The sequence below is a fragment of the Nerophis ophidion genome, linkage group LG19 (genome assembly GCF_033978795.1).
Source record: "Nerophis ophidion isolate RoL-2023_Sa linkage group LG19, RoL_Noph_v1.0, whole genome shotgun sequence".
Classification (NCBI taxonomy): Eukaryota; Metazoa; Chordata; class Actinopteri; order Syngnathiformes; family Syngnathidae; genus Nerophis; species Nerophis ophidion.
Window position 1 is genome coordinate 42306858 of NC_084629.1, and position 27265 is coordinate 42334122.

Here is a 27265-nt window from a genome sequence, read left to right on the forward strand (position 1 = left end):
TAAGAGATATGTGTTGCCTGCAATATGATGGCAGTCAAACATAAGAGATACGTGTAGACTGCAATATGATGGCAGTCACACATAAGAGATGTGTGTAAAATGCAATTTGATGGCAGTCACACATAAGGGATGCGTGTAGACTGCAATATGATGGCAGTCACACATAAGAAATGCGTGTGGACTGCAATATGACGGCAGTCACACATACTGTAAGAGATAGGTGTAGACTGCAATTTGAAGCCACACCACTTGATGGATTTTACTGTGCTTCAACATAGGAGTATTATTATGTTGTGTGTATAAGGTGAGACATATTATCTGATGTTTTGTTTCGCAATATTATGCAACTTTCTTACATTCTGGTACCTGCTAATCTGTATTTGGGATCTGCATAAGTCCAGAAAAATTATGTGCGTTCGCCTGTGTAGTCCGTGTGGACACCGAATTCGATGATCTTCTTCTTTCTCTATCTTCTTGTTATGTGACATTAATCCTCCACTGTTGACATTTCTAATATAAAGTAGTGTAAAGTTCTTACTTATATCTGTCAGTAAACTCACCATGAAAGCACTAAAACATACCGGTGTAGTGACTTTACATTATTCACCCAAGGAACTTTAGTTATTAGAGAGTTCCCTTTTTTCACGGGACACATTTCGGGTGTTGTTGTTGCACTAGTGAGCCACGGGTCCAATGTCCTATGGATCACATGACTTATTTACATTTGCAAACTGCCTCTAATTTTAGTTTTTAAGCGACTCCACAAGTTATTTGAGAAAATACTGAATTAATCTATCAATTTCTAAAGCATCAGTAGAGCTTTTAGGACCCTCTTCAAAACACATGTGAAGGCTTTTTAAGGCAAAACAAGAACAGATGGCACTAATAGGATAACAGATGGTTTACTCACAGCATTTACTGCCAATAATTCATGTGTAATGATGTTAAACACAAGAGCTGTAATTTCACACCTTTAAGGGGAACTGCAAGTTTATTTGGCAAAAACTACCAAGATATTTCAATGTTTCCACAGTTTCATTACTTCCCTGCTCGGCACTCAGCATCAAGGGTTGGAATTGGGGGTTGAATCACCATAAATGATTCCCGGGCGCAGCACCCCTGCTGCTCACTGCTCCCCTCACCTCTCAGTGGGTAAACAAAGGGATGGGTCAGATGCAGAGGACACATTTTACCACACCAAGTGTGTGTGTGACAATCATTGCTATTTTAACTTTAACTTTAACTTTCAACAAACTGCTTCTATTGTCATTTCTTGCTTTTTGGCTTTGGAAACATTCACACTAGACATCGAGGGTCTTAGTGTGGGCAAGACAGGAGGACTTCAACAGACTGACTCAGGCAAGGGTCTCTAAAGTGCGGCCCTGGATAGATAATTTTTTTAATGGCCCATGGCACATTCTAAACATACAAAACAATAATAATAATAACATAAAAGAGGTGTAATGAAATGAGAAAACGTTGCAATGTTGACACTAATAACTCAAAGCTGCCATGCAGGCTGCTTTTATTAAAGCTGTCATTGCTCCAAAAGAATAATAATGAATCAAAATCAATGTTGTTATACTGGCCAAGTACTGCACTGATCTATTGATCTGTAATTTACAATTGAATCCACACTCTGTATTAAATAGAAAGTACGGTATTTTCCCGACCATAACGTGCAGTGTCGATGAGCGGGTCTAGTCAGGTCTATTTTCATATATAAGGCGCACCGGATTATTAGGCGCATTAAAGGAGTCATATTATAATAAGGGATGTCCAATAATATCAGACTGACGATATTATCGGCCCATAAATGCTTTAAAATGTAATATCCGAAATTATCGGTATCAGTTTCAAAAAGTAAAATTTCTGACTTTTTTAAACGCGGCTGTGCACACAGAGTAGGGAGACGTACACAGCGCCAATAAACATTAAAGGCACTGCCATTGCGTGCCGGCCCACACACATAATATTTACGGATTTTCACACACACAAGTGAATGCAAGGCATACTTGGTCAACAGCCATACAGGTCACACTGAGGGTGGCCGTTAAACAACATTAACGCTGTTACAAATATGCGCCACACTGTGAACCCACACCAAACAAGAATGACAAAAACATTTCGGGAGACCATCCGCACCGTAACACCACATAAATACAACAGAACAAATACCCAGAACCCCTTGCAGCACTAACTCTTCCGGCACGCTACAATATACACCCCCCCGCTTCCCCCCACCACCACCCACCTCATCCTGCTCAAATTCCAAGCTGCTGTTTTGAGGCATGTTAAAAAAAATAATGCACTTTGTGACTCCAATAATAAATATGGCAGTGCCATGATGGCATTTTTTTCCATAACTTGAGTTGATTTATTTTGGAAAACCTTGTTACATTGTTTAATGCAGGGGTGTCAAACTCAAATACAGAGTGGGCCAAAATTCAAAACTGAACAAAGCCGCGGGCCAAGGTTGAACAAATTAACTTTTTAATAGGGACCCAAACAAGTTTGGCATTGAATATTGAACAAGCAAGGCTTATATAACTTTATAATGACATGCAAAATTGAGTTTCAAATAATAATAATAATAATTAAAAAATATCAATGGCATATCAAATAAAATTTAAATACAAATTTAATGCCTCTTTTCTATTTGCAGCCTTCTGAGGTAAATATCAAAATATATTGTGGCGTGCCAAAAGAGTAAGTGCTGCAAGGGATTCTGGGTATTTGTTCTGTTATGTTTATGTTATGTTACAGTGCAGATGTTCTCCTGAAATGTGTTTGTCATTCTTGTTTGGTGTGAGTTCACTGTGTGGCGCATATTTGTAACAGTGCTAAAGTTGTTTATACGGCCACCCTCAGTGTGACCTGTATGGCTGTTGACCAAGTATGCCTTGCATTCACTTATGTGTGTGTAATAGCCGCATATATTATGCGAGTGGGCCTGCACGCTGTTTGTATGGAGGAAATGCGGACGTGACGACAGGTTATAGAGAATGCTAAAGGCAGTGCCTTTAAGGCACACCCTCAATATTGTTGTCCGGGTGGAAATCGGCAGAATGCTTGTCCTGGGAGATTTTTGGGAGGGGCACTGAACTTTGGGAGGATTGGCAAGTGTGAGAAATTGCGGTGTTGCAGCGGCACCGCTGCTGTGTAATAACAGCGGGCAAGCTGTAATGTTAATTTGATATTGCCTCAAGGGCCAAATGAAATTACACGGCGGGCCAGAGTTTGACACCTATAGTTTAATGCATCCAGCGGGGCATCACAACAAAATTAGGCATAATAATGTGTTCATTCCACCACTGTTTATATCACTATCGGTTGATATTGGAATCGGTAATTAAGAGTTGGACAATATCGGATATCGGCAAAAAAGCCATTATTGGACATCTGTAATAATAATGATTCTTGCTCAAAATGTTGCATAGATGATGTTTTACACATCATCTTCAAGTCCCTTTCTGACAGTCTCTTCAGGATGCGTCGTTTTGTGGGCGGTCTTATATACGTGCCTCCACTTGGACAGCGTCTTCTCCCCGTCATTTTTTTTGTAGCTGTGTAGCGTGCAAGGACGGGAGTGGAAGAAGTGTCAAAAGATGGCGCTAGCTGTTTTAATGACATTCAGAATTTACTTCAATCAATAACGGAGCAGCATCTCCTCATCCGTGGCTCACTAGTGCAACAACTACGCCCGAAATGTGTCCCGTGAAAAAAAACGTTCCTTGGGTGAATAATGTAAAGTCACTACACCGGAATGTTTTAAGTTTACTGACAGATATAAGTAAGAACTTTACACTACTTTATATTAGAAATGGCAACAGTGGAGGATGAATGTCACATAAGAAGATAGAGAAAAAGAAGAAGATTATCGACTACGGTGTCCATACAAACTACTAAGGCGAACGCACGTAATTTTTTCAGGATTTATGCAGATCCCAAATACAGATCAGCAGGTACCAGAAGGTAAGAAAAGTTGCGTAATATTGCGAAACAAATCATCAGATAATATGTCTTACCTTATACACACAGCATAATAATACTCCTATATTGAAGCACAGTACAATCCATCAAACGGTGTGGCTTCATAGCTTACCAAAGTCCATTTTCATAGATTTTTGAGAGCCGTGTGTAATGTTCTATATTTTCAATGGAACATTTAAAAATTTTGTGGTGTTTACTTGAGTCATATTGCAGTTCACACATGTCTCTTATGTATGACTGCCATCTACTGGTCACACTTATCATCAAATAAAATAGCTTGGAGGTCGGTAAGCACGACCAAAATTATTCCGTACTTTAGCCGCACCGGGTTATAAGGCGCGCTGTCGAGTTTTGAGAAAATGAAAGGATTTTAAGCGCGCCTTATAGTGGTAAAAATATGGTACTGTACTGTAGATGACTTGAGTGTCCTCCAACTCACCCAAGTAGCTGTTAGCAGGCACGGGTACAAGTTCCGGGTTCAAGACGTGCTCGTCGCCAACTTCATAAGGGCCGTCATCGTACACTCCCATCTCCAGCAGAGTGTCGTTTTTTTGCTCCACACGCACGATGCCTGAATAGAGCAAAGTCAGCGGTAATCATTTATGTGACGGAATGAGACTTCTGTCCCGGACCTTTCCAGTTGTACGCTCCTGGAGCTCCAAACACCAAGTAATGGTAGTCCTTGGTGAAGGTGGCGGCCACGCCCTGCTGGCACGAGCCGAACATCTCGTGGCCTCTGGCGCGCCCCTCGCAGAAGTTCCAGTTGCCGCCGTCCTCGTCGGAGGACTGGTTGATGGACAGGTCCTGACTCAGCACGTAGCAGCGGCCTGTGATGTCACGCGCCTCCTGCGGCGTGTTGACAAACATGCGCCTCTGGTAGCGGTGGGCGCACGTCTGGAGTGACGGGACACAGGCGCAGGTCACAACATTAGGTACACCCGCCTTACCAAAAAGTAAGTTGAATCATCATCTAGAGCAGGGGTCACCAACGCGGGCACCAGGTCGCCCGTAAGGACCAGATGAGTCGCCCGCTGGCCTGTTCTAAAAATAGCTCAAATAGCAGCTGCGGAGAGGCGGAGCCGACGGTCTGACAGAGAGGCAGGGCACGCTGGAGCCCGGCCCAAGATGGCGGCGAAGAGGCGGGGATGGCGAGCAAGCGGCGAGGCAGAAGCGACGCCACAAACAAGATCAGGTGCGTGGATCGCGAACCTGTACACGATTAACGCAAGACGACGGCGTGAGTCTGTCACAGCAGCACTTACCAGTGAGCTGCCTCTATTTTTTAAATTCAATCAATCAATCAATCAATGTTTACTTATATAGCCCTAAATCACTAGTGTCTCAAAGGGCTGCACAAACCACTACAACATCCTCGGTAGGGCCACATAAGGGCAAGGAAAACTCGCACCTAGTGGGACGTCGGTGACAATGATGACTATGAGAACCTTGGAGAGGAGGAAAGCAATGGATGTCGAGCGGGTCTAACATGATACTGTGAAAGTTCAATCCATAATGGACCCAACACAGTCGCGAGAGTCCAGTCCAAAGCGGATCCAACACAGCAGCGAGAGTCCCGTTCACAGCGGAGCCAGCAGGAAACCATCCCAAGCGGAGGCGGATCAGCAGCGCAGAGATGTCCCCAGCCGATACACAGGCAAGCAGTACATGGCCACCGGATCGGACCGGACCCCCTCCACAAGGGAGAGTGGGACATAGGAGAAAAAGAAAAGAAACGGCAGATCAACTGGTCTAAAAAGGGAGTCTATTTAAAGGCTAGAGTATACAAATGAGTTTTAAGGTGAGACTTAAATGCTTCTACTGAGGTGGCATCTCAAACTGTTACCGGGAGGGCATTGCTAGTAAATAAATTGTATTTATTTACTAGCAAGCTGGTCTCGCTTTGCTCGACATTTTTAATTATAAAAGAGAGACAAAACTCAAATAGAATTTGAAAATCCAAGAAAATATTTTAAAGACTTGGTCTTCACTTGTTTAATAAATTCATAATTTTTTTTTACTTTGCTTCTCATAACTTTCAGAAAGACAATTTTAGAGAAAAAATACAACCTTAAAAATGATTTTAGGATTTTTCAACACATATACCTTTTTACCTTTTAAACTCCTGACAATTTAAATCAATGTTCAAGTAAAAAAAAAAAAAATATTGTAAAGAATAATGAATACATTTTAATATAATTCTTCATTTTAGCTTCTGTTTTTTCGACGAATATTTGTGAAATATTTATTCAAACTTATTATGATTAAAATTTTAAAAAAGTCTTTTGGCAAATCTACAAAATCTGTAGAATCAAATTTTAAATCTTATTTCAAAGTCTTTTGAATTTCTTTAAAAATTTTGTTCTGGAAAATCTAGAAGAAATAATGATTTTTCTTTGTCAGAAATATAGCTCGGTCCAATTTGTTATATACGGACAAAGCTTCGAACAATGGGAGACCGGGCTTTCTGCTCCGCTGCTCCCAGTCTGTGGAACGCTCTCCCTGACCACCTGAGGGCACCTCAGACTGTGGATGCTTTTAAAAAAGGCTTAAAAACCCAACTTTTTAAAAAAGCCTTTCCATAGACATGCATGCTGGTTGTAGCCTTTGGGCAATTTGTAGTTTTATATTTTATTTATTTTTATTATTACTATTTTTTACACTGTGGCACTTTGAGGTTGTTTGCTCAACGTAAAGTGCTTTTTACAAATAAAATCCATTATTATTATTATATTCTAACAAAGTGCAGATTGGATTTTAACCTATTTAAAACATGTCATCAAAAATATATATTTATTGTGAGAAATCATTAAGATGATCAGTGTTTCCACAAAGATAAATATCATTAATTATTAATAATAACATAGAGTTCAATTGGCTATTTCTGGCAATTTATTTAAGTGTGTATCAAACTGGTAGCCCTTGGCTATAATCAGTACCCAAGAAGTAGCTCTTGGTTTCAAAAAGGTTAGTGACCCCTGCTCTAGTGAAAATGTAATCATCCTTAACCTAGTGTGGACCTAGAGTCAGTATCCGGTGAGGACTGGACACTGTCAGGACTGCCCTTTGGCGCCGATTGTGCTTACAACTTTTATGGGCGCTGAAGGGATCCGGTTTGGTGACAGAATAGTGCTGCTAGGATCCTGATGAGAGTGCGGAAATATGACCACATCACACCAGTTCTCAAATCCCTTCACTGGGTTCCTGTTCCACTCAGAATTGAATACAAAGTCTCCCTACTAACTCACCAGTGCCTCCATGGAAATGACCCCCTCTACCTCAAAGAACTGCTCACCTCCAAATCCTCCACACGACAGACTAACCTCCGAGGACAAAGCTACGAACAATGGGAGACTGGGCTTTCTGCTCCGCCGCTCCCAGTCTGTGGAACGCTCTCCCTGACCACCTGAGGGCACCACAGACTGTGGATTTTTTTTTTAAGGATTAAAAACCCTTCTTTTTAAAAAAGCTTTTTTTTTTAGATAAATGCATGCTAGTTTTAGTTTTTACTTTTGTTTATATTTATCTCTTTTTTTTTTAATACACCGTAGCACTTTGAGGTTGTTTGCTCAATGTAAAGTGCTTTTTACAAATAAAATATATCATTATTATTATTATCATTATTGCAGGACTATTTGGAGATGATTTGGTCCTGATGGATCTTCAGCTCTCACTGGATCGGTGTGAAGCCGCTGGGATGAGAGTTGGCACCTCCAAGTCCGAGTCCATGGTTCACGCCCGGGTGTCAGGCTTGCCCCTGACAGTTTGTCTATGTTTTAGTTTTTTTCTCTGCATTTGTCTGTTTCCTGTGTTTAGTATTTCCTGTCTTTTAGTTCCTGTCAAGTGCTCTTAATTTGTCAGCTTCCTGGCTTTTTCCCTGAGTGCTGTGTTCCTCCTCAGTGTGTTTATTTCCTGTCTAGTGCTCTTATTTTGTCAGCTTCCTGTCTTGTTCCCTGAGTGCTGTGTTCCTCCTCAGTGTGTTTATTTCCTGTCTAGTGCTCTTATTTTGTCAGCTTCCTGTCTTGTTCCCTGAGTGCTGTGTTCCTCCTCAGTGTGTTTATTTCCTGTCTAGTGCTCTTATTTTGTCAGCTTCCTGTCTTGTTCCCTGAGTGCTGTGTTCCCCTCCAGCTGCGGCTGATTGGCATCTGGCCACACCTGTTGCCAATCAGCCGGCTCCTATTTGTACCTCCTTTGTCTTGTGTCAGTGGCTGGATCATTGTATTGACATTTGTATTGTCGTTGCCTCATGTCACTCATGTCGTGCTACCTGTCGTTTTGTTACAGCTATTACCTGTCGTGCTACATCTTGTCCTGGTCGTCGTAGCGGTAAGCTGTATTTGTTAGCCATAGCTATTTCCAGTTTTTCTGTTTGTGATCCTCTAGCTTCCATGCTAAAGTTCATTTTTGTTTCTTGTTAGCTTCTATGCTAAAGGCCTTTTGTTTTTTTATCCGCCCACCTGCGCGCTTTTGGTTTTGTCTTAGTATTTATATTAAAATCATGTTTGCTCAAAGTGCAGATTGGATTTTAACCTATTTAAAACATGTCATCAAAAATATATATTTATTGTGAGAAATCATTAAGATGATCAGTGTTTCCACAAAGATAAAATCATTAATTATTAATAATATCATAGAGTTCAATTGGCTATTTCTGGCAATGTATTTAAGTGTGTATCAAACTGGTAGGTAACAGTGAGAGGCGACGGGCTGGGGTGGCAATTCTGGTTGCCCCCCGGCTCAAAGCCTGTACGTTTGAGTTCAACCCAGTGGACGAGAGGGTAGCTTCCCTTCGCCTTCGGGTGGGGGGACGGGTCCTGACTGTTGTTTGTGCTTACGCACCAAACAGCAGTTCAGAATACCCACCCTTTTTGGGTACACTCGAGGGAGTACTGGAAAGTGCTCCTCCGGGTGATTCCCTTGTCCTACTGGGAGACTTCAACGCTCATGTTGGCAACGACCGTGAAACCTGGAGAGGCGTGATTGGGAAGAATGGTCGCCCGGATCTAAACCCGAGTGGTGTTTTGTTATTGGATTTTTGTGCTCGTCACAGTTTGTCGATAACAAACACCATGTTCAAACATAAGGGTGTCCATATGTGCACTTGGCACCAGGACACCCTAGGCCGCAGTTCCATGATCGACTTTGTAGTTGTGTCATCGGATTTGCGGCCTTATGTTTTGGACACTCGGGTGAAGAGAGGGGCGGAGCTTTCTACCGATCACCACCTGGTGGTGAGTTGGCTGCGATGGTGGGGGAGGATGCCGGACAGACCTGGCAGGCCCAAGTTTTATATAAGTCTAGCAGCCGCATTTTGTACCAACTGTAATCTTTTAATGTATAGTATATAAATATATATATATATATATATATATATATATATATATATATATATATATATATATATATATATATATATATATATATATATATATATATATATATATATATAAATATAGTATATAAACTTATATAAAACATATATTATATATATCCCAAGCGCATTGTGAGGGTCTGCTGGGAACGTCTGGCAGAGTCTCCTGTCAGAGAGAGTTTCAATTCACACCTCCGGGAGAACTTTGAACATGTCACGAGGGAGGTGCGGGACATTGAGTCCGAGTGGACCATGTTCCGAACCTCTATTGTCGAGGCGGCTGATTGGAGCTGTGGCCGCAAGGTTGTTGGTGCCTGTCGTGGCGGTAATCCCAGAACCCGTTGGTGGACACCAGCAGTGAGGGGTGCCGTCAAGCTGAAGAAGGAGTCCTATCGGGTTCTTTTGGCTCATAGGACTCCGGAGGCAGTGGACGGGTACCGACGAGCCAAGCGGTGTGCAGCTTTAGCGGTCGCGGAGGCAAAAACTCGGACATGGGAAGAGTTCGGGGAAGCCATGGAAAACGACTTCCGGACGGCTTCGAAGCGATTCTGGACCACCATACGGCGCCTCAGGAAGGGGAAGCAGTGCACTACCAACACCGTGTATGGTGCGGATGGTGTTCTGCTGACTTCGACTGCGGATGTTGTGGATCGGTGGAGGGAATACTTCGAAGACCTCCTCAATCCCACCAACACGTCTTTCTTTGAGGAAGCGGTGCCTGGGGAATCTGTAGTGGACTCTCCTATTTCTGGGGCTGAGGTCGCTGAGGTAGTTAAAAAGCTCCTCGGCGGCAAGGCCCCGGGGGTGGATGAGATCCGCCCGGAGTTCCTTAAGGCTCTGGATGCTGTGGGGCTGTCTTGGTTGACAAGACTCTGCAGCATCGCGTGGACATCGGGGGCGGTACCTCTGGATTGGCAGACCGGGGTGGTGGTCCCTCTCTTTAAGAAGGGGGACCGGAGGGTGTGTTCCAACTATCGTGGGATCACACTCCTCAGCCTTCCCGGTAAGGTTTATTCAGGTGTACTGGAGAGGAGGCTTCGCCGGATAGTCGAACCTCGGATTCAGGAGGAACAGTGTGGTTTTCGTCCTGGTCGTGGAACTGTGGACCAGCTCTATACTCTCGACAGGGTTCTTGAGGGTGCATGGGAGTTTGCCCAACCAGTCTACATGTGCTTTGTGGACTTGGAGAAGGCATTCGACCGTGTCCCTCGGGAAGTCCTGTGGGGAGTGCTCAGAGAGTATGGGGTATCGGAATGTCTTATTGTGGCAGTCCGCTCCCTGTATGATCAGTGTCAGAGCTTGGTCCGCATTGCTGGCAGTAAGTCGGACACGTTTCCAGTGAAGGTTGGACTCCGCCAAGGCTGTCCTTTGTCACCGATTCTGTTCATAACTTTTATGGACAGAATTTCTAGGCGCAGTCAAGGCGTTGAGGGGTTCCGGTTTGGTGGCCACGGGATTAGGTCTCTGCTTTTTGCAGATGATGTAGTCCTGATGGCTTCATCTGGCCGGGATCTTCAGTTCTCGCTGGATCGGTTCGCAGCCGAGTGTGAAGCGACCGGAATGAGAATCAGCACCTCCAAGTCCGAGTCCATGGTTCTTGCCCGGAAAAGGGTGGAGTGCCATCTCCGGGTTGGGGAGGAGACCCTGCCCCAAGTGGAGGAGTTCAAGTACCTAGGAGTCTTGTTCACGAGTGGGGGAAGAGTGGATCGTGAGATCGACAGGCGGATCGGTGCGGCGTCTTCAGTAATGCGGACGTTGTATCGATCCGTTGTGGTGAAGAAGGAGCTGAGCCGGAAGGCAAAGCTCTCAATTTACCGGTCGATCTACGTTCCCATCCTCACCTATGGTCATGAGCTTTGGGTCATGACCGAAAGGATAAGATCACGGGTACAAGCGGCTGAAATGAGTTTCCTCCGCCGGGTGGCGGGGCTCTCCCTTAGAGATAGGGTGAGAAGCTCTGCCATCCGGGAGGAGCTCAACGTAAAGCCGCTGCTCCTCCACATCGAGAGGAGCCAGATGAGGTGGTTCGGGCATCTGGTCAGGATGCCACCCGAACGCCTCCCTACGGATGTGCTTAGGGCACGTCCAGCTGGTAGGAGGCCACGGGGAAGACCCAGGACACGTTGGAAAGACTATGTCTCCCGGCTGGCCTGGGAACGCCTCGGGATCCCCCGGGAAGAGCTAGACGAAGTGGCTGGAGATAGGGAAGTCTGGGCTTCCCTGCTTAGGCTGCTGCCCCCGCGACCCGACCTCGGATAAGCGGAAGATGATGGATGGATGGATGGATGTTTGCTCACTCCATCTTGGGGCTCGTCAACAAATAACCCTGACACCGGGAAAGGGTGGAGTGCCATCTCCGGGTTGGGGAGGAGATCTTGCCCCAAGTGGAGGAGTTCAAGTATCTGGCAGTCTTGTTCACACGTCAAGGAAGAGTGGATCATGAGATCGACAAACGGATCGGTATGATGGATCGTTATCGATTCGTCGTGGTGAAGAAGGAGCTAAGCCGGAGGGCAAAGCTCTCACTTTACCGGTCGATCTACGTTCCCATCCTCACCTATGGTCATGAGCTTTGGGTCATGACCGAAAGGATAAGATCACGGGTACAAGCGGCCCAAATGAGTTTCCTCCGCCGGGTGGCGCGTCTCTCCCTTAGAGATCGGGTGAGAAGCTCTGTCATCCGGGAGGAACTCAAAGTAAAGCCGCTGCTCCTCCACATGGAGAGGAGCCAGATAAGGTGGTTCGGGCATCTGGTCAGGATGCCACCCGAACGCCTCCATAGGGAGGTGTTTAGGGCACATCCGACCAGTGTGAGGCCATGGGGAAGACCCAGACTATGTCTCCCGGCTTCCCTGGGAGCACCTTGGATCACCTGGGAGGAGCTGGATGAATTGGCTGGGGAGAGGGAAGTCTGGGCTTCCCTGCTTAGGCTGTTGCCCCCACGACCCCACCTCGGATAACTAGAAGGTGGATGGACTTCAATCATTGTTTTAATTGATGGCCTTCCTGCCCTGACATTTGACCTTCCTTGCCCCTAAAATGACAAAATTCCAAGCACCTGTACCGACCCCAGGTGCGTGTTCACTGCATACCTACAAGTTGTTTTGCATTCTGACATTCCATCCTATTGCACGCTGTACAATCTTTTATCTTCTGCAATTTCCTGCCGCATTTCCTATGTCGTAAAGTCTTTGAAACGTAAGTCCAGCCAATATTTGTAGTCATGCTCAAAACATTCCACAAAGTCAACAAGCCGGAGGTTGAAATGTTTTCTCTGCCACTGCTACTATTGCTTTTGTGTCGTCTCATGTGGTAGAGGCGCGGCTCGGATGGTACAGCGGCCGACCGGCAACTTGAGGATTCCTGGTTTGAATCCGGCTTGGGCAAGACGCTTTACCCACCTTTGCAACTTAACGCCAAAAAAAACAGAAATGCTGATTATCGGTCCTGCTAGACACCGACCTCTATTTAATAATACAACTTTAACATTTGACAACCAAATAATAAAACAAGGTGACTCGGTAAAAAATCTGGGTATTATCTTCCACCCAACTCTCTCCTTTGAGGCACACATTAAAAGTGTTACTAAAACGGCTTTCTTTCATCTCCGTAATATCGCAAAAATTCGCTCCATTTTGTCCACTAAAGACGCCGAGATCATTATCCATGTGTTTGTTACGTCTCGCCTCGATTACTGTAACGTAATTTTTTGGGGTCTCCACATGTCTAGCATTAAAAGATTACAGTTGGTACAAAATGCGGCTGCTAGACTTTTGACAAGAACAAGAAAGTTTGATCACATTACGCCTGTACTGTATAAACCTTTATATACATATATACATACATATATACCTATACTGTATATACCTTTATATACATATATACATACATATATACCTATACTGTATATACCTTTATATACATATATACATACATATATACCTTTATATACATATATACCCATACTGTAAATACCTTTATATACATATATACATACATATATACCTATACTGTATATGCCTTTATATACATATATACATACATATATACCTATACTGGCTCACCTGCACTGGCATCCTGTGCACTTAAGATGTGACTTTAAGGTTTTACTACTTACGTATAAAATACTACACAGTCTAGCTCCATCCTATCTTGCAGATTGTATTGTACCATATGTCCCGGCAAGAAATCTGTGTTCAAAAGACTCCGACTTATTAGTTATTCCTAAAGCCCCAAAAAAGTCTGCGGGCTATAGAGCGTTTTCCATTCAGGCTCCAGTACTCTGGAATGCCCTCCCGGTAACAGTTCGAGATGCTACCTCAGTAGAAGCATTTAAGTCTCACCTTAAAACTCATCTGTATACTCTAGCCTTTAAATAGACCTCCTTTTTAGACCAGTTGATCTGCCGCTTCTTTTCTTTTTTCTCCTATGTCCCCCCATCCCTTGTGGAGGGGGTCCGGTCCGATGACCATGGATGAAGTACTGGCTGTCCAGAGTCGAGACCCAGGATGGACCGCTCGCCTGTATCGGTTGGGGACATCTCTGCGCTGCTGATCCGCCTCCGCTTGGGATAGTTTCCTGTGGACGGGACTCTCGCTGCTGTCTTGGATCCGCTTTGAACTGAACTCTCGCGGCTGAGTTGGAGCCACTATGGATTGAACTTTCACAGTATCATGTTAGACCCGCTCGACATCCATTGCTTTCGGTCCCCTAGAGGGGGGGGGGGTTGCCCACATCTGAGGTCCTCTCTAAGGTTTCTCATAGTCAGCATTGTCACTGGCGTCCCACTGGATGTGAATTCTCCCTGCCCACTGGGTGTGAGTTTTCCTTGCCCTTTTGTGGGTTCTTCCGAGGATGTTGTAGTCGTAATGATTTGTGCAGCCCTTTGAGACATTTGTGATTTGGGGCTATATAAATAAACATTGATTGATTGATTGATTGATACCTATCCCATTTCAAATCTGTTTCTCTTCATAAATGAGGTGACTTTCATTCTTCTTCGTGGCAATCTTGCAGGACCACCCGACATCCCCCTGATACGTCACGTACTGCCCTCATGTAGTTTATACATTTTATACAGTTTGTCTTTGTAGAGCAATAATTAAACAATTGGAAATATCACTGCGGTGAGGTAAATAAGAAAGATCCAGAGTTAAGTCCATTGCAAAAGAATATGGAATGACAGCATTTAATCAAAAGTAACTGTAACTTTATTAATGCTGAAGTTTGGTATCAAATTAATTTATTTTCTTTTTTTTTTGTCATGAAAAAGGGAGTTTTTTTGGGTTGTTGCACTAATTGTAAGTGTATCTTTTCTCTCTGGCACTCACCGAGGGTGGACACTCCCCTTTCCTCTCCTGCTTGCTTTTTTGTCTTGTCTTAACCATTTTGTTGCCTCTTTTTGTACTGCTCTCCAAATCTAAACATTGGAACTATTTATCTGGCATCAACAAAATTGACAAGATCTTGGGTTTGGAGAACCTGCTGTCGTGATGAAGCGGTTGTTGCTGGACACACCACGGACTCTTGGGAGAAAAAGGAGTGCCGCGTGCCTGGCGACCCTTTTCTGTCGAGGACGTGAGATATCTACCTATTGGGAATTATGACAACAGGACATCTGCTGATTGGAATAAGCCTTGCTCTGGTTTGTCCACAAATTGGAAGTTGCTTGCAGTCTTCAAAGTACCTCAAAGCTGCCACAAATGATTGGAGGATGAGGGAAGAACTGTGGATTGCATCGGACTGTCTACCCCGCAGTTTTTGAGGACCACTCATAGACAATTTAGAGTGAAAAGCAAATTTTACTTTCACCTGCATACAAATCTTTTTAGCTTGGATTGACTCTCCCGAAGATCACTGCAAGCGAAGACACAACAAACTCCCTTTTTTGTCTCTCATGGACCCACACCTGTTGTTGTGAACTTTGGACTAGCGACGGCAAATACATCAAGGCCGCGGAACAGAGACACACTATGGGCTTATACACACATCCACAAAAAAATATATACGCCACACATACACCCCCCAGACCCCCAATCCAACGCCCTCAATGCAAATCCCGTAGAGGTGATGAATGGATGGTCAGCGCCTGAGAGCTGCGACCTACCACCATGACCTTGAACTACCTTCCCTCTGTTGCTAGATATCTGGAGATGTACGCTGTAATACAGGGGTGCCCATTACGTCGATCGCGAGCTACCAGTCGATCACGCGGGGGCTGTGTCAGTCGATCTCCAGCCAGGCTTTTAAAAAAAATAGACCTAAAAATGAGTGATCATCAATCTTCACCAAGACGTCACTTAAATGACATTCACGGTACCGGAGGGTCTTGTGAGATGACGCTGGCTGCTGCAAGATCATTATTATGAAAATATGACCGAGAGGAAGGCGAGAAACACTTTTTATTTCAACAGACTCTCGCGCCGTACCTTCCGTCAAAACTCTAAAGGCCGACTGCACATTTCCTATCTTCACAATAAAAGCCCTGCTTCATGCTGCCTGCGCTAACTAAATACAGAGTCTCGGAAAACTGGCGTGCACAAACGATCCCTCAGAAAGCTGGCGTGCACATCACTTGTGCACGCCAGCTTTCTGAGACTCTTATTTTGTTAGCGCAGGCAGCATGAAGCAGGGCTTTTATTGTGAAGATAGGAAATGTGCAGTCGGCCTTTAGAGTTTTGACGGAAGGGACGGCGCGAAAGTCTGTTGAAATAAAAAGTGTTTCTCGCCTTCCTCTCTGTCATTTTTTCCTAATAATGAACTGGCAGCAGCCAGCGTCATCTCACAAGACCCTCGGGTGCCGTGAATGTCAATCAAGCAAGCTACGGAATTTGCCGCCAATGTTTTTCTTGTAAAGTGTATGGAAGCTGGATGAATTAGATGCCAAAAACCAACCACTTTCATGTGGTATTGTACAGAAAGGACAACTTTTTTTCTCCTCCATTTGAAAATGTGGGCGTTATCATCATTACTGTCTGATTCCAATCAATGCAAGTCATCAGAATCAGGTAATACACCAACTTATATTCTTGTCTTTGTGAAAGAAAGACATCTATATGTGTTACACATGCTTGTATTATCATTAAACACATTTAACTTGTTTACAAAAATGTCTCTTTCATAAATAAATAAATATAAATGATATATATAAATGAGGTAGATCCCCTCGAGTTGGTCAATTGAAAAGTAGCTCGCCTGCAGAAAAAGTGTGGGCACCCCTGCTGTAATATGTATATGTGCTTTGCTATGGAGGTTTTTTCTCACTCCGAACTGGGCCCCCTTAAGAGCCCAGTCTGGATTGTATTTTTTTACTCATCCTTCCCCATCTTTTACGGGGCGCCTTATAGCAACCCATCAGGTTTGTGCTGAAAACAAAGTTTTGTTGTACTTGTTGCAATGACAATAAAGACCTACCTACTTACCTAGCTTGTGTTTTTTATGTTGATTTAAATAAAAATAAAAAAACAATTATAAAAAGTTCTTTTGCGGCCTGGTACCAATCGATCCGCGGCCCGACTATGTGTGATTTAATGTATAAATCACACATAAAATAATAGTTTCATACTTCAGTAGTGACTTACCACAATCTTCCCCCCCGGTCCCTGACTCTGCACCGTCACCCCCATCCACTGGTTCTCCTTGTTCTCCACTCGGATGTCCTCTTTTCCAAGTTGACACGTGCAGAAACAAAACCGTGGCGTGAACCGAGATGCAAGACATGGAGGGAAAAATGGACGTACGCCAAATTCTCACCTTCGCTGTCGAATAAGACGCGCTCGCAGTCGTTGGAATGGCTGAGGTCGCACTTATAAAGACCGCCGGTGATGTTGGCGGTCTGTTTGCCCAGAGATCTGGCTCTGGGGGCGCCGATCAATAACCTGAGAAAATATACACCAATTATTTCTGTCATTAATCACATTTTTTTAATTGTGATTAATTGCGATAAGCACAGTAAATAATTGGCTTGATTGATTGATACTTTTATTAGTAGATTGCACAGTACAGTACATATTCTGTACAATTGACCACTAAATGGTAACACCCCAATAAGTTTTTCAACTTAAATCAATTCATGGTCATTCATTGCTAGCAAATAATTAAATTAAATTAAAAAAGACCCCGTTATTTTGACATAAATGTAATTTTATTGGGAGGTAGTCTTACAGCAGGGGTGTCCAAACTTTTTCCACTGAGGGCCACACATGGAAAAATGAAAGCGTGCCATTTTGATATTTTTCATTTTCAAACCACCAAAAAATGTATGGTTTTTTAAAATTTATTTTACCTTTAAGGGTCCCGGGGACCATAAAGGGCCTCAGTCATTAAAATGTTAAAAATAAGTCAAATTTGTATTATTTTTTTTTTTTATATAATAACGCTTACAATAAATATCTATATAAAGTATAAAGTATAAAGTAATAAAAAAAAGGTTTTATGGCGTTTCTTTCAAAAAATACTTCTTTTTTTTTTTTATATATAATTAAACTGAAATATGCAGTATTTAGTAATCAAAGCCCTAAAAGATCAATAATGCAGGACACCATTGATCTTAATTATTTTATATTTTTTGAGTAATAACAGTGAAAAGATAAATAAAATACCAATAAATATATTTGGGATCCAAAGTGTGCCCCACTCATAAAGTGATACATTTTTATTAAGTTTTTCTTTTACTTTCAACACATAAAACTATCGATTTTACGTTTGAACTATTATTTTGTGTGTTTTATGCTCTTTTGTCAAAGAAAACCTTGATGTTTTTCTATGGCAACCACACAATATATGCAATATTTACAACACTAAACATTTTAAAGTGAAATATTTGAACTAATTGGAGCCTTGAAAATAATAACAACATAGATTTTTTTCGTCTTTTTTTTTTTTTTTTGGAGCAATGGCAAAAAAAAGACAAATAAAGAAAGACAAAAGAAACAAAAACAGCCTGCATGGCAGCTTTGTGTCAACATTGCAACTTTTTCTCATTAGATTTCGCATACAAGAACACTTGTAAAAATAAAAATAAAAAGTATTTATTTGATCAAAACTTGGTAACGGTTTTATCTAAAGTCCCATCTAGCTGTTTTTTGAGGTGACTCTATATGACACTTTTTGGACTTTGTCACATTGTTTTCCCGTGGTTTGTCCTTCTGTTTCCGTGCTCCTGTCCCTGGTTGCCAATCAGGATGCTTCACATGCCAGACAATTAAATTAGCACTTTTCATGCACATCATCTCCAGTCTCTGCATTCTGGGGTCACGCCAAAAAAAACACTGTTACAGCTCGGGACTTCTGCCAATGTCCGCCTGTGCACACCTCGGGCCACGCCCACGGGCGCGCACATCCAGGGACGCGCCGCGCACGTCTCCGCCCTGCAGCATCCACCAGCTGCAAACATTGTTCGGCAATCAACACACCTGTCCTTGATGAGCAATCTGCCTTCTTAAGCCTGGACAACCTGCCATCGCTCGCCAGAATATAGTCTTCTCTGTCTGTGTAAGCATCCCGTATCTGGCTTCCATCCCGCATACTCGCTCTTCCCCTGCGACTTTTGTGTTTCCGTTGTGTCTGATGTTCCTGTTGTCTTCCCGCAGCGCTCCCCGTGTTCTCCTGTGATCACCTGTTGTTCCCCTTGCCTCCCGGACTGCCCTTTTGAATTCTCGACCTCCCGCTTGGACACGTTCCTCTCGACGCCTCTCGTTCGCCCTGGATCCTCTGCCTGCCCCACGGACTTCCGTGTTCTTCAAAATTTGGTAACACGCACCTCAGCTAACATAGTCTATCACCACCCATTTCCTTCGTTTATTTTCTATTGTTTGATTATATATATATATATATATATATATATATATATATATATATATATATATATATATAAAATAAATCTTGGACATTACTGCCACCTGGTGTCAGTCTGCCGTCATCTCCCCTAGTTTAAACCATAACACCCACCATGCGGGTTCCTTACAGAAATGTGTCTATATTCAGAACATTAAAAATACATTTTAGGGGCAGAAAAAAATTCAAAAGTTAGCATAGATAAATAAATAAATAAATGGATTGTACTTGTATAGCGCTTTTCTACCTTCAAGGTACTCAAAGCGCTTTGACACTACTTCCACATTTACCCATTCACACACACATTCACACACTGATGGAGGGAGCTGCCATGCAAGGCGCCAACCAGCACCCATCAGGAGCAAGGGTGAAGTGTCTAGCTCAGGACACAACGGACGTGACGAGGTTGGTACTAGGTGGGATTTGAACCAGGGACCCTCGGGTTGCCACGCCGTCCCTGCTTAAAAACTAAGATGACAACAGCGCAACACATTTCTGTTATTTTGAGAAACACTTCCTTAATATTCAGTATAGCCAAACATAGCATAATATGTTGATCTAAGGTGCGGAATAAATGTATTAGACCCGTGTTTCTCAACCACTGTGCCGCCGCACACTATTGTGCCGTGAGATATAGGGACGGCGTGGTGCAGTGAAAGAGTGGCCGTGCGCAACCCGAGGGTTCCTTGTTCAATCCCCACCTAGTCCTCGTCACGTCCGTTGTGTCCTGAGCAAGACACTTCACCCTTGCTCCTGATGGGTGCTGGTTAGCGCCTTGCATGGCAGCTCCCTCCATCAGTTTGTGAATGTGTGTGTGAATGTGGAAGTAGTGTCAAAGCGCTTTGAGTACCTTGAAGGTAGAAAAGCGCTATACAAGTACAACCCATTTATCATTTATTTATATATATTAGGGATGCACCGATTAATCGGTAACCGGATATATTCGGCCGAATATGGCAAAAAAAGCCACATTCGGCCTTCGGTGGAATGAGTTAAAAACAAGGCCGAATAGTGGCGTGTGACGCAATTTTTTGACGCGGTGACGCAATCAACCAACGTGCAGTGACGTTGGGATATGTTGTGTACCTGTATAAGTGTATGAGGTTACAAGCACACACTTATTGAGATTTAGTGGGGCCTCTGTTTACATTATTAGCCTGTTGTGTAGGCTACCTGTATAAGTGTATGAGGTTACAAGCACACACTTATTGAGATTTAGTGGGGCCTCTGTTTACATTATTAGCCTGTTGTGTAGGCTACCTGTATAAGTGTATGAGGTTACAAGCACACACTTAATTGAGATTTACTTGAGCCTTCTGTTTACATTATTAGCATATCTACTGTGGCTAAGCAGACTTTTGCCAAAAGGACAATAATTCATTTGTTGTGGGTTTATCCACTTTAATGCACTTTATTTTTTTTTTGGAATGCATGTTTTGTTTGAAGGCCTAATATAAATGAAAAACGTTGTGCTTTTTTTTGAAAAGCAAAGGCTACTGGAATATTAAAAAAATGTCAATATTCAATAAAAAAATTACTTTATTTGAAAAACATGTCTAAATATTCATTCTAGGTTATTTATGCAATATTTTAAAAATTGTGAAAAACTGCATTCATTATTCGGCCTTCGGCCAAGCGTTTAAATTTTATTCGGCTTCGGCCACAAATTTTCATTTCGGTGCATCCCTAATATATATATATATATATATATATATATATACAGCAAGGAATATATATGTATATTTATATATATATGTATATATAATATATATATATTCCTTACTGTTTTAATTATGAGACCATATTGTGTCAAAGTCATGATCTTTTATTTAATTCTTTAAGTAAGAAACGATGACTTTAAAAAAGTAGTTTTCTACTTGAGTGTTGATGACACAACACTTGATATTCTACTTTCAAGCATGTTTGACTCAATATAGATCATCACATCTCAGCAGCAAGCTGTAATATCTTACTGATATAATTTAGGACCAAAACACTTAAAAAAAAGTAAAACACTCTAACATAAAATCTGCTTAGTGAGAAGAATGATCTCATCCGACATAAAATAAGCACATATCAGTCTTATTTGAGATATTTCATCTTACTTAGATTTGCAGTGTTTTATAGCGATGACATATTTCCAAGTATTTAGTATTTCTGCGACTCCACAAGAAGTGGTGAGGACACAAGGAAGCTGCAAGTCCACAACGTGGACACGGACCCACACTGCAGGAATTTCCTTAAAGGGACGGGAAGGAAATCCTCCTCTCTTGTTGCACAGGAACCGTCTATTGACGTTCCTGACCAGCCCTGTGGTTCCTCATTTGCCCAACAAGGGCCCTCCCGGGGAGGTCTGATGCAAAGTGCCAAGTCTCTGCACAAACAAAAGGCCAGTCACATGCAAATACTAACAGGACTTCTTACATTTCAGCACCTGTGTCACAACCTGCTGCTGCAAGGCCAGATGTCGCTCGGTGGCAGGGGGAATGCACTGGCATAATATCCCATAGACAATAATAATAATAATTAAAGCTGCAAGCAGCGTTGGTCGGGTCCGCCTTTGGCTGCTGCCCCCGCAACCCAAGCCCTGGTCTAAGTCAGACCTACATAGAGGTTTTTGTTTCATGTCTCTGCGACATTTCTAACAGAAGTTACAAGCAGTTTTATCTGTGTTTTTTCCTAGGGGGAGCTAGAGCGCCATTTAAATTTTTAGGGTTTGGTTTTTTATTAGATGGCAATTTTTGCCAGCCCTGATGTGTGTGTAAAATTTGGTGAGTTTTGAAGCATGTTAAGGGGGTCAAATTACAGATTGGCGTTTCTGGATGTTGTTGATAAATAGCTTTTGCTTGGCATAGTAGAGCTTTAACTAGCACTTTGAAGCATTTTAAGGGGGTCAAATTACAGCTAAAAGTTGCTTTCCTCTCCAAGGTTCTCATAGTCATCATTGTCACCGACGTCCCACTGGGTGTGAGTTTTCCTTGCCCTTATGTGGGCCTACCGAGGATGTCGTAGTGGTTTGTGTTGTGGTTTGTGCAGCCCTTTGAGACACTAGTGATTTAGGGCTATATAAGTAAACATTGATTGATTGATTGAAAAGTAGCAAAAATTACATTTTTTAGGAGACTTTGCGTCGGGGTTCTTTGAAAGTGCGTAAAATCAAAACCATAGCAGTAATCAAAACTCTGAGAATAACTTTTAATCAGAAGGATTCAAACTCTCTCCTATGCGAGTTTGAAGCCGAAACGACAAACGCACTCAGAGGAGATAACATTTGAAAACCTTTATTTACAAAACCTTTATTTTGAAGGGGTAATTTTTAACTTCCTGTTGATTTTTGCTGCAGGATGTCAATATTAAAATGTAGGTCTAAGTGAGACCTACATAGAGGTTTTTGTTTCATGTCTGTCCGACATTCCTACTGGAAGTTACAAGCAGTTTTGTCTGTTTTCTCTTCCTAGGAGCAGTTTTTTCTGTGTTTTATTAAAAAATTGCGTTAGAGCGCATTTTTTAATTTTCGGGTTTGGTTTTTTCATTAGATCGCAATTTTTGCCAGTCCTGATGTGTGTGCCAAGTTTGGTGAGTTTTGAAGCATTTGAAGTAAGTTTACTGACTAGCTGCCGTGCAACATGCTGAGAAGCAGGTGAGTGCAACGGTGGTAAAGAATGTTTACTGCAGAGTTTCTGGGAGAAGTTGTAGAATTTAGCAAGTAGCTGAGGGTTAACATTGACATTTACACGCAACTCAGCCGTCTGCCGCACATGCAAGGCAGCGTCTTTCTCTGCTGCTGTGATTGGAGACAACATTAATTAAAGCTGCAAGCAGCGTTGGTCGGGTCCGCCTTTGGCTGCCGCCGCTACTCAAGCCCTGGTCTAAGTCAGACCAACATACAGGTTTTTATTTCATGTCTGTACGACATTTCTAACAGAAGTTACATGCAGTTTTGTCTGGGTTTTTTCCTAGGGGGCGCTAGAGCGCAAATTAGATTTTTAGGGTTTGGTTTTTTATTAGATGGCAATTTTCGCCAGTCCTGATGTGTGTGTAAAATTTGGTGAGTTTTAAAGCATGGTAAGGGGGTCAAATTACAGATCGGCGTTTCTGGATGTTGTTGATAAATGGCTTTCGCTTTGTATAGTAGAGCTTTAACTTGCACTTTGAAGCATTTTAAAGGGGTCAAATTACAGCTCAAAGAGGCAAAAATGACATTTTTTAGGAAACTTTGCGCAGGGGTTTTTAGAAGGCGCGTAAAATCAAAACCGGAGCGGAAATCAAAACTTTGTTGGATGGTTTTAATCAAAACGGTTCAATCTCTCTCCTGTGCGAGTTTGAAGCCGAAACGACAAACGCACTCGGAGGAGTTTACGTTTGAAAAAGGTGACGGGTTTTTACAAAACTTTTATTTTGAAGGGGTAATTTTTAACTTCCTGTTGATTTTTGCCGAAGGATGTCAATTATCTAAATGTAGGTCTAAGTGAGACCTACATAGAAGTTTTTGTTTCATGTCTTTCCGGCATTCCTACTGGAAGTTCCAAGCAATTTTGTTTGTGTTTTCTTCCTAGGAGCAGTTTTTTCTGTGTTTTATTCAAAAATTGTGCTAGAGCACAATTTTTAAGTTTTTTTCCTTTTTTTTTTTAGATTGCAATTTTTGCCAGTCCTGATGTGTGTGCCAAGTTTGGTGAGTTTTGAAGCATTTTAAGGGGGTCAAATTATAGCGCAAAGAGACAAAAAGTGCATTTTTTTAGGCAAATTTTGCTTTGAAGGGATTTTTGCAAAATTTTTGTTGATTTTTTCCCTAGAAGGTATCATTATGAAATATAGGTCTAAGTCTGCCCTACATAGAGGTTTTCGTTTCATGGAGACAACATTAAATATACCCTCGCCATTAAATGAGGTTTATTCAGGTGTACTGGAGAGGAGGCTACGCCGGATGGTCGAACCTCGGATCCAGGAGGAACAGTGTGGTTTTCGTCCTGGTCTTGGAACTGTGGACCAGCTCTATACTCTGGGCAGGGTCCTTGAGGGTGCATGGGAGTTTGCCCAACCAGTCTACATGTGCTTTGTGGACTTGGAGAAGGCATTGGACCGTGTCCCTCGGGAAGTCCTGTGGGGAGTGCTCAGAGAGTATGGGGTACCGGACTCTCTGATTGTGGCGGTCCACCCCCTGTATGATCAGTGTCAGAGCTTGGTCCGCATTGCCGGCAGTAAGTCGGACACGTTTCCAGTGAGGGTTGGACTCCGCCAAAGTTGCCCTTTCTCACAGATTCTGTTCATAACTTTTATGGACAGAATTTCTAGGCGCAGTCAAGGCGTTGAGGGGTTCCGGTTTGGTGGCTGCAGGATTAGGTCTCTTCTTTTTGCAGACGATGTGGTCCTGATGGCTTCATCTGGTCAGGATCTTCAGCTCTCACTGGATCGGTTCGCAGCCGAGTGTGAAGCGACCGGGATGAGAATCAGCACCTCCAAGTCCGAGTCCATGGTTCTCGCCCAGAAAAGGGTGGAGTGCCATCTCCGGGTTGGGGAGGAGACCCTGCCCCAAGTGGAGGAGTTCAAGTACCTAGGAGTCTTGTTCACAAGTGGGGGAAGAGTGGATCATGGGGCGGCATGGCGTAGTGGGTAAAGCGGCCGTGCCAGAAACCTGAGGGTTGCAGGTTCGTGTCCCACCTATGGACATCAAAGTCGCTGCCGTTGTGTCCTTGGGCAGGACACTTCACCCTTTGCCCCCGGTGCCGCTCACACCGGTGAATGAATGATGACTGAATGATTGGTGGTGGTCGGAGGGGCCGTAGGCGCAAACTGGCAGCCACGCTTCCGTCAGTCTACCCCAGGGCAGCTGTGGCTACAGAGGTAGCTTACCACCACCATCGTGTGAATGAATGATGGGTTCCCACTTCTCTGTGAGCACTTTGAGTATCCAACAATAGAAAAGCGCGATATAAATCTAATCCATTATTATCATTATTATGAGATCGACAGGCGGATCGGTGCGGCGTCTTCAGTAATGCGGACGTTGTATCGATCCGTTGTGGTGAAGAAGGAGCTGAGCCGGAAGGCAAAGCTCTCAATTTACCGGTCGATCTACGTTCCCATCCTCACCTATGGTCATGAGCTTTGGGTCATGAGCGAAAGGATAAGATCACGGGTACAAGCGGCCCAAATGAGTTTGGGTCTCTCCCTTAGAGATAGGGTGAGAAGCTCTGCCATCCGGGAGGAACTCAAAGTAAAGCCGCTGCTCCTCCACATCGAGAGGAGCCAGATGAGGTGGTTCGGGCATCTGGTCAGGATGCCACCCGAACGCCTCCCTAGGGAGGTGTTTAGGGCACGTCCAACCGGTAGGAGGCCACGGGGAAGACCCAGGACACGTTGGGAAGACTATGTCTCCCGGCTGGCCTGGGAACGCCTCGGGATCCCCCGGGAAGAGCTGGACGAAGTGGCTGGGGAGAGGGAAGTCTGGGCTTCCCTGCTTAGGCTGCTGCCCCCGCGACCCGACCTCGGATAAGCGGAAGATGATGGATGGATGGATGGCATTAAATGAGAACACATCCAAATACTACCATTTTTTTGGAGCCGCGTTACCGTATTTTTCAGACTTAAAATCCTTACATTTTGTCAAAAATGGACGGTGCGCCTTATAACCCGGCGCACCTAACGCACGAAATGATTCTGGTTGTGCTTACCGACCTCAAAGCAATTTTATTTGGTACATGGTGAAATGATAAGTGTGACCAGTAGATGGCAGTCACACATAAGAGATACGTGTAAACTGCAATATGACTCAAGCAAAACAACACCAACATATATTATGTTCCATTGAGAATGTAGAACGTTACACACAGTGCTCAAAAATGTATCGAAATGTTTTAGTAGGACTTTGGTAAGCTATGACCGTGTTTTTCAACCTTTTTTGAGCCAAGGCACATATTTTGTATTGAAAAAAGGTGGAGGCACACCACCAGCAGAAATTATTACGAAACAAAACTCAGTTGACAGTAAAAAGTTATGGCAATTGTTGGATATGACTTTAAAGCATAAGCAAGCATGCATGACTATAGCTCTTGTCTCAAAGTAGGTGTACTGTCACCACCTGTCACATCACACCCTGACTTATTTGCACTTTTTTGCAGTTTTCCTGTGTGTAGTCTTTTACTTCTTGTCTTGCGCTCCTATTTTGGTGGCTTTTCCTCTTTTTTCAGTATTTTCCTGTAGCAGTTTCATGTCTTCCTTTTGAGTGATATTTCCCGCATCTACTTTGTTTTAGCAATGTTTTTATCCTTCTTTGTGGGGACATTGTTGATTGTCATGTCATGTTCAGATGTACTTTGTGGACGCCATCTTTGCTCCACAGTAAGTCTTTGCTGTTGTCCAGCATTCTGTTTTTGTTTAATTTGTTGCCAGTTCAGTTTTAGTTTTGGTTTTCAGCGCAGCGGTTCTTTGAAGGCTGATAAAATCAAAACCGCAGCAGTAATAAAAACCCTTTCATCAACTTTTAATCAGAAGGGTTCAATCTCTCTCCTGTGGTAGTTTGAAGCCGACATGACAAACGCGCTCAGCGGAGATAATGTTTGAAAAAAGGTGAACGGTTTTTACAAAACTTTTGTTTTGAAGGGGGAATTGCAAACTTCCTGTTGATCTTTGCTGCGAGTTGTCAATATATGAAATGTAGGTCTAAGTGAGACCTACATAAAGGTTTTTGTTTTATGTCTCTCTGACATTCCTACTGGAAGTTACAGGCTGTTTTGTCTGTGTTTTCTTCCTAGGAGCAGTTTTGTCTGTTTTTTATTCCTAGGGGGCGCTAGAGCGAAATTTTGAGTTTTGGAGTTAGGTTTTTTGATTAGATCGCAATTTTCACCAGTCCTGATGTGTGTGTGCAGTTTGGTGAGTTTTGAAGCATGTTCAGGGGGTTAAATTACAGCTCAAAGAGGCAAAGGTGAGTGTTTTTACAAAACTTTTGTTTTGAAGGGGGAATTGCAAACTTCCCGTTGATTTTTGCTGGGAGTTGTCAATATATGAAATTTAGGTCTAAGTGAGACCTGCATACAAGTTTTCTGTTTTATGTCTCTCCGACATTCCTACTGG

At 43.1% G+C, this 27265-nt stretch overlaps 1 protein-coding gene across 2 annotated transcripts in view; it reads right to left on the bottom strand.

The window, feature by feature from the left end:
* itga6a (integrin, alpha 6a) overlaps window positions 1-27265 on the bottom strand; it is an 81038-nt gene that overhangs the window by 33530 nt on the left and 20243 nt on the right. For both annotated transcript variants that reach the window (XM_061880032.1, XM_061880030.1), the window contains exons 2-5: window positions 17114-17238; window positions 16942-17021; window positions 4626-4887; window positions 4433-4564 (exon numbers count right to left, since the gene is read on the bottom strand). In XM_061880032.1, the coding sequence (XP_061736016.1) occupies window positions 4433-4564; window positions 4626-4887; window positions 16942-17021; window positions 17114-17238 (599 nt within the window). The remainder of the gene's footprint in view (window positions 1-4432; window positions 4565-4625; window positions 4888-16941; window positions 17022-17113; window positions 17239-27265) is intronic.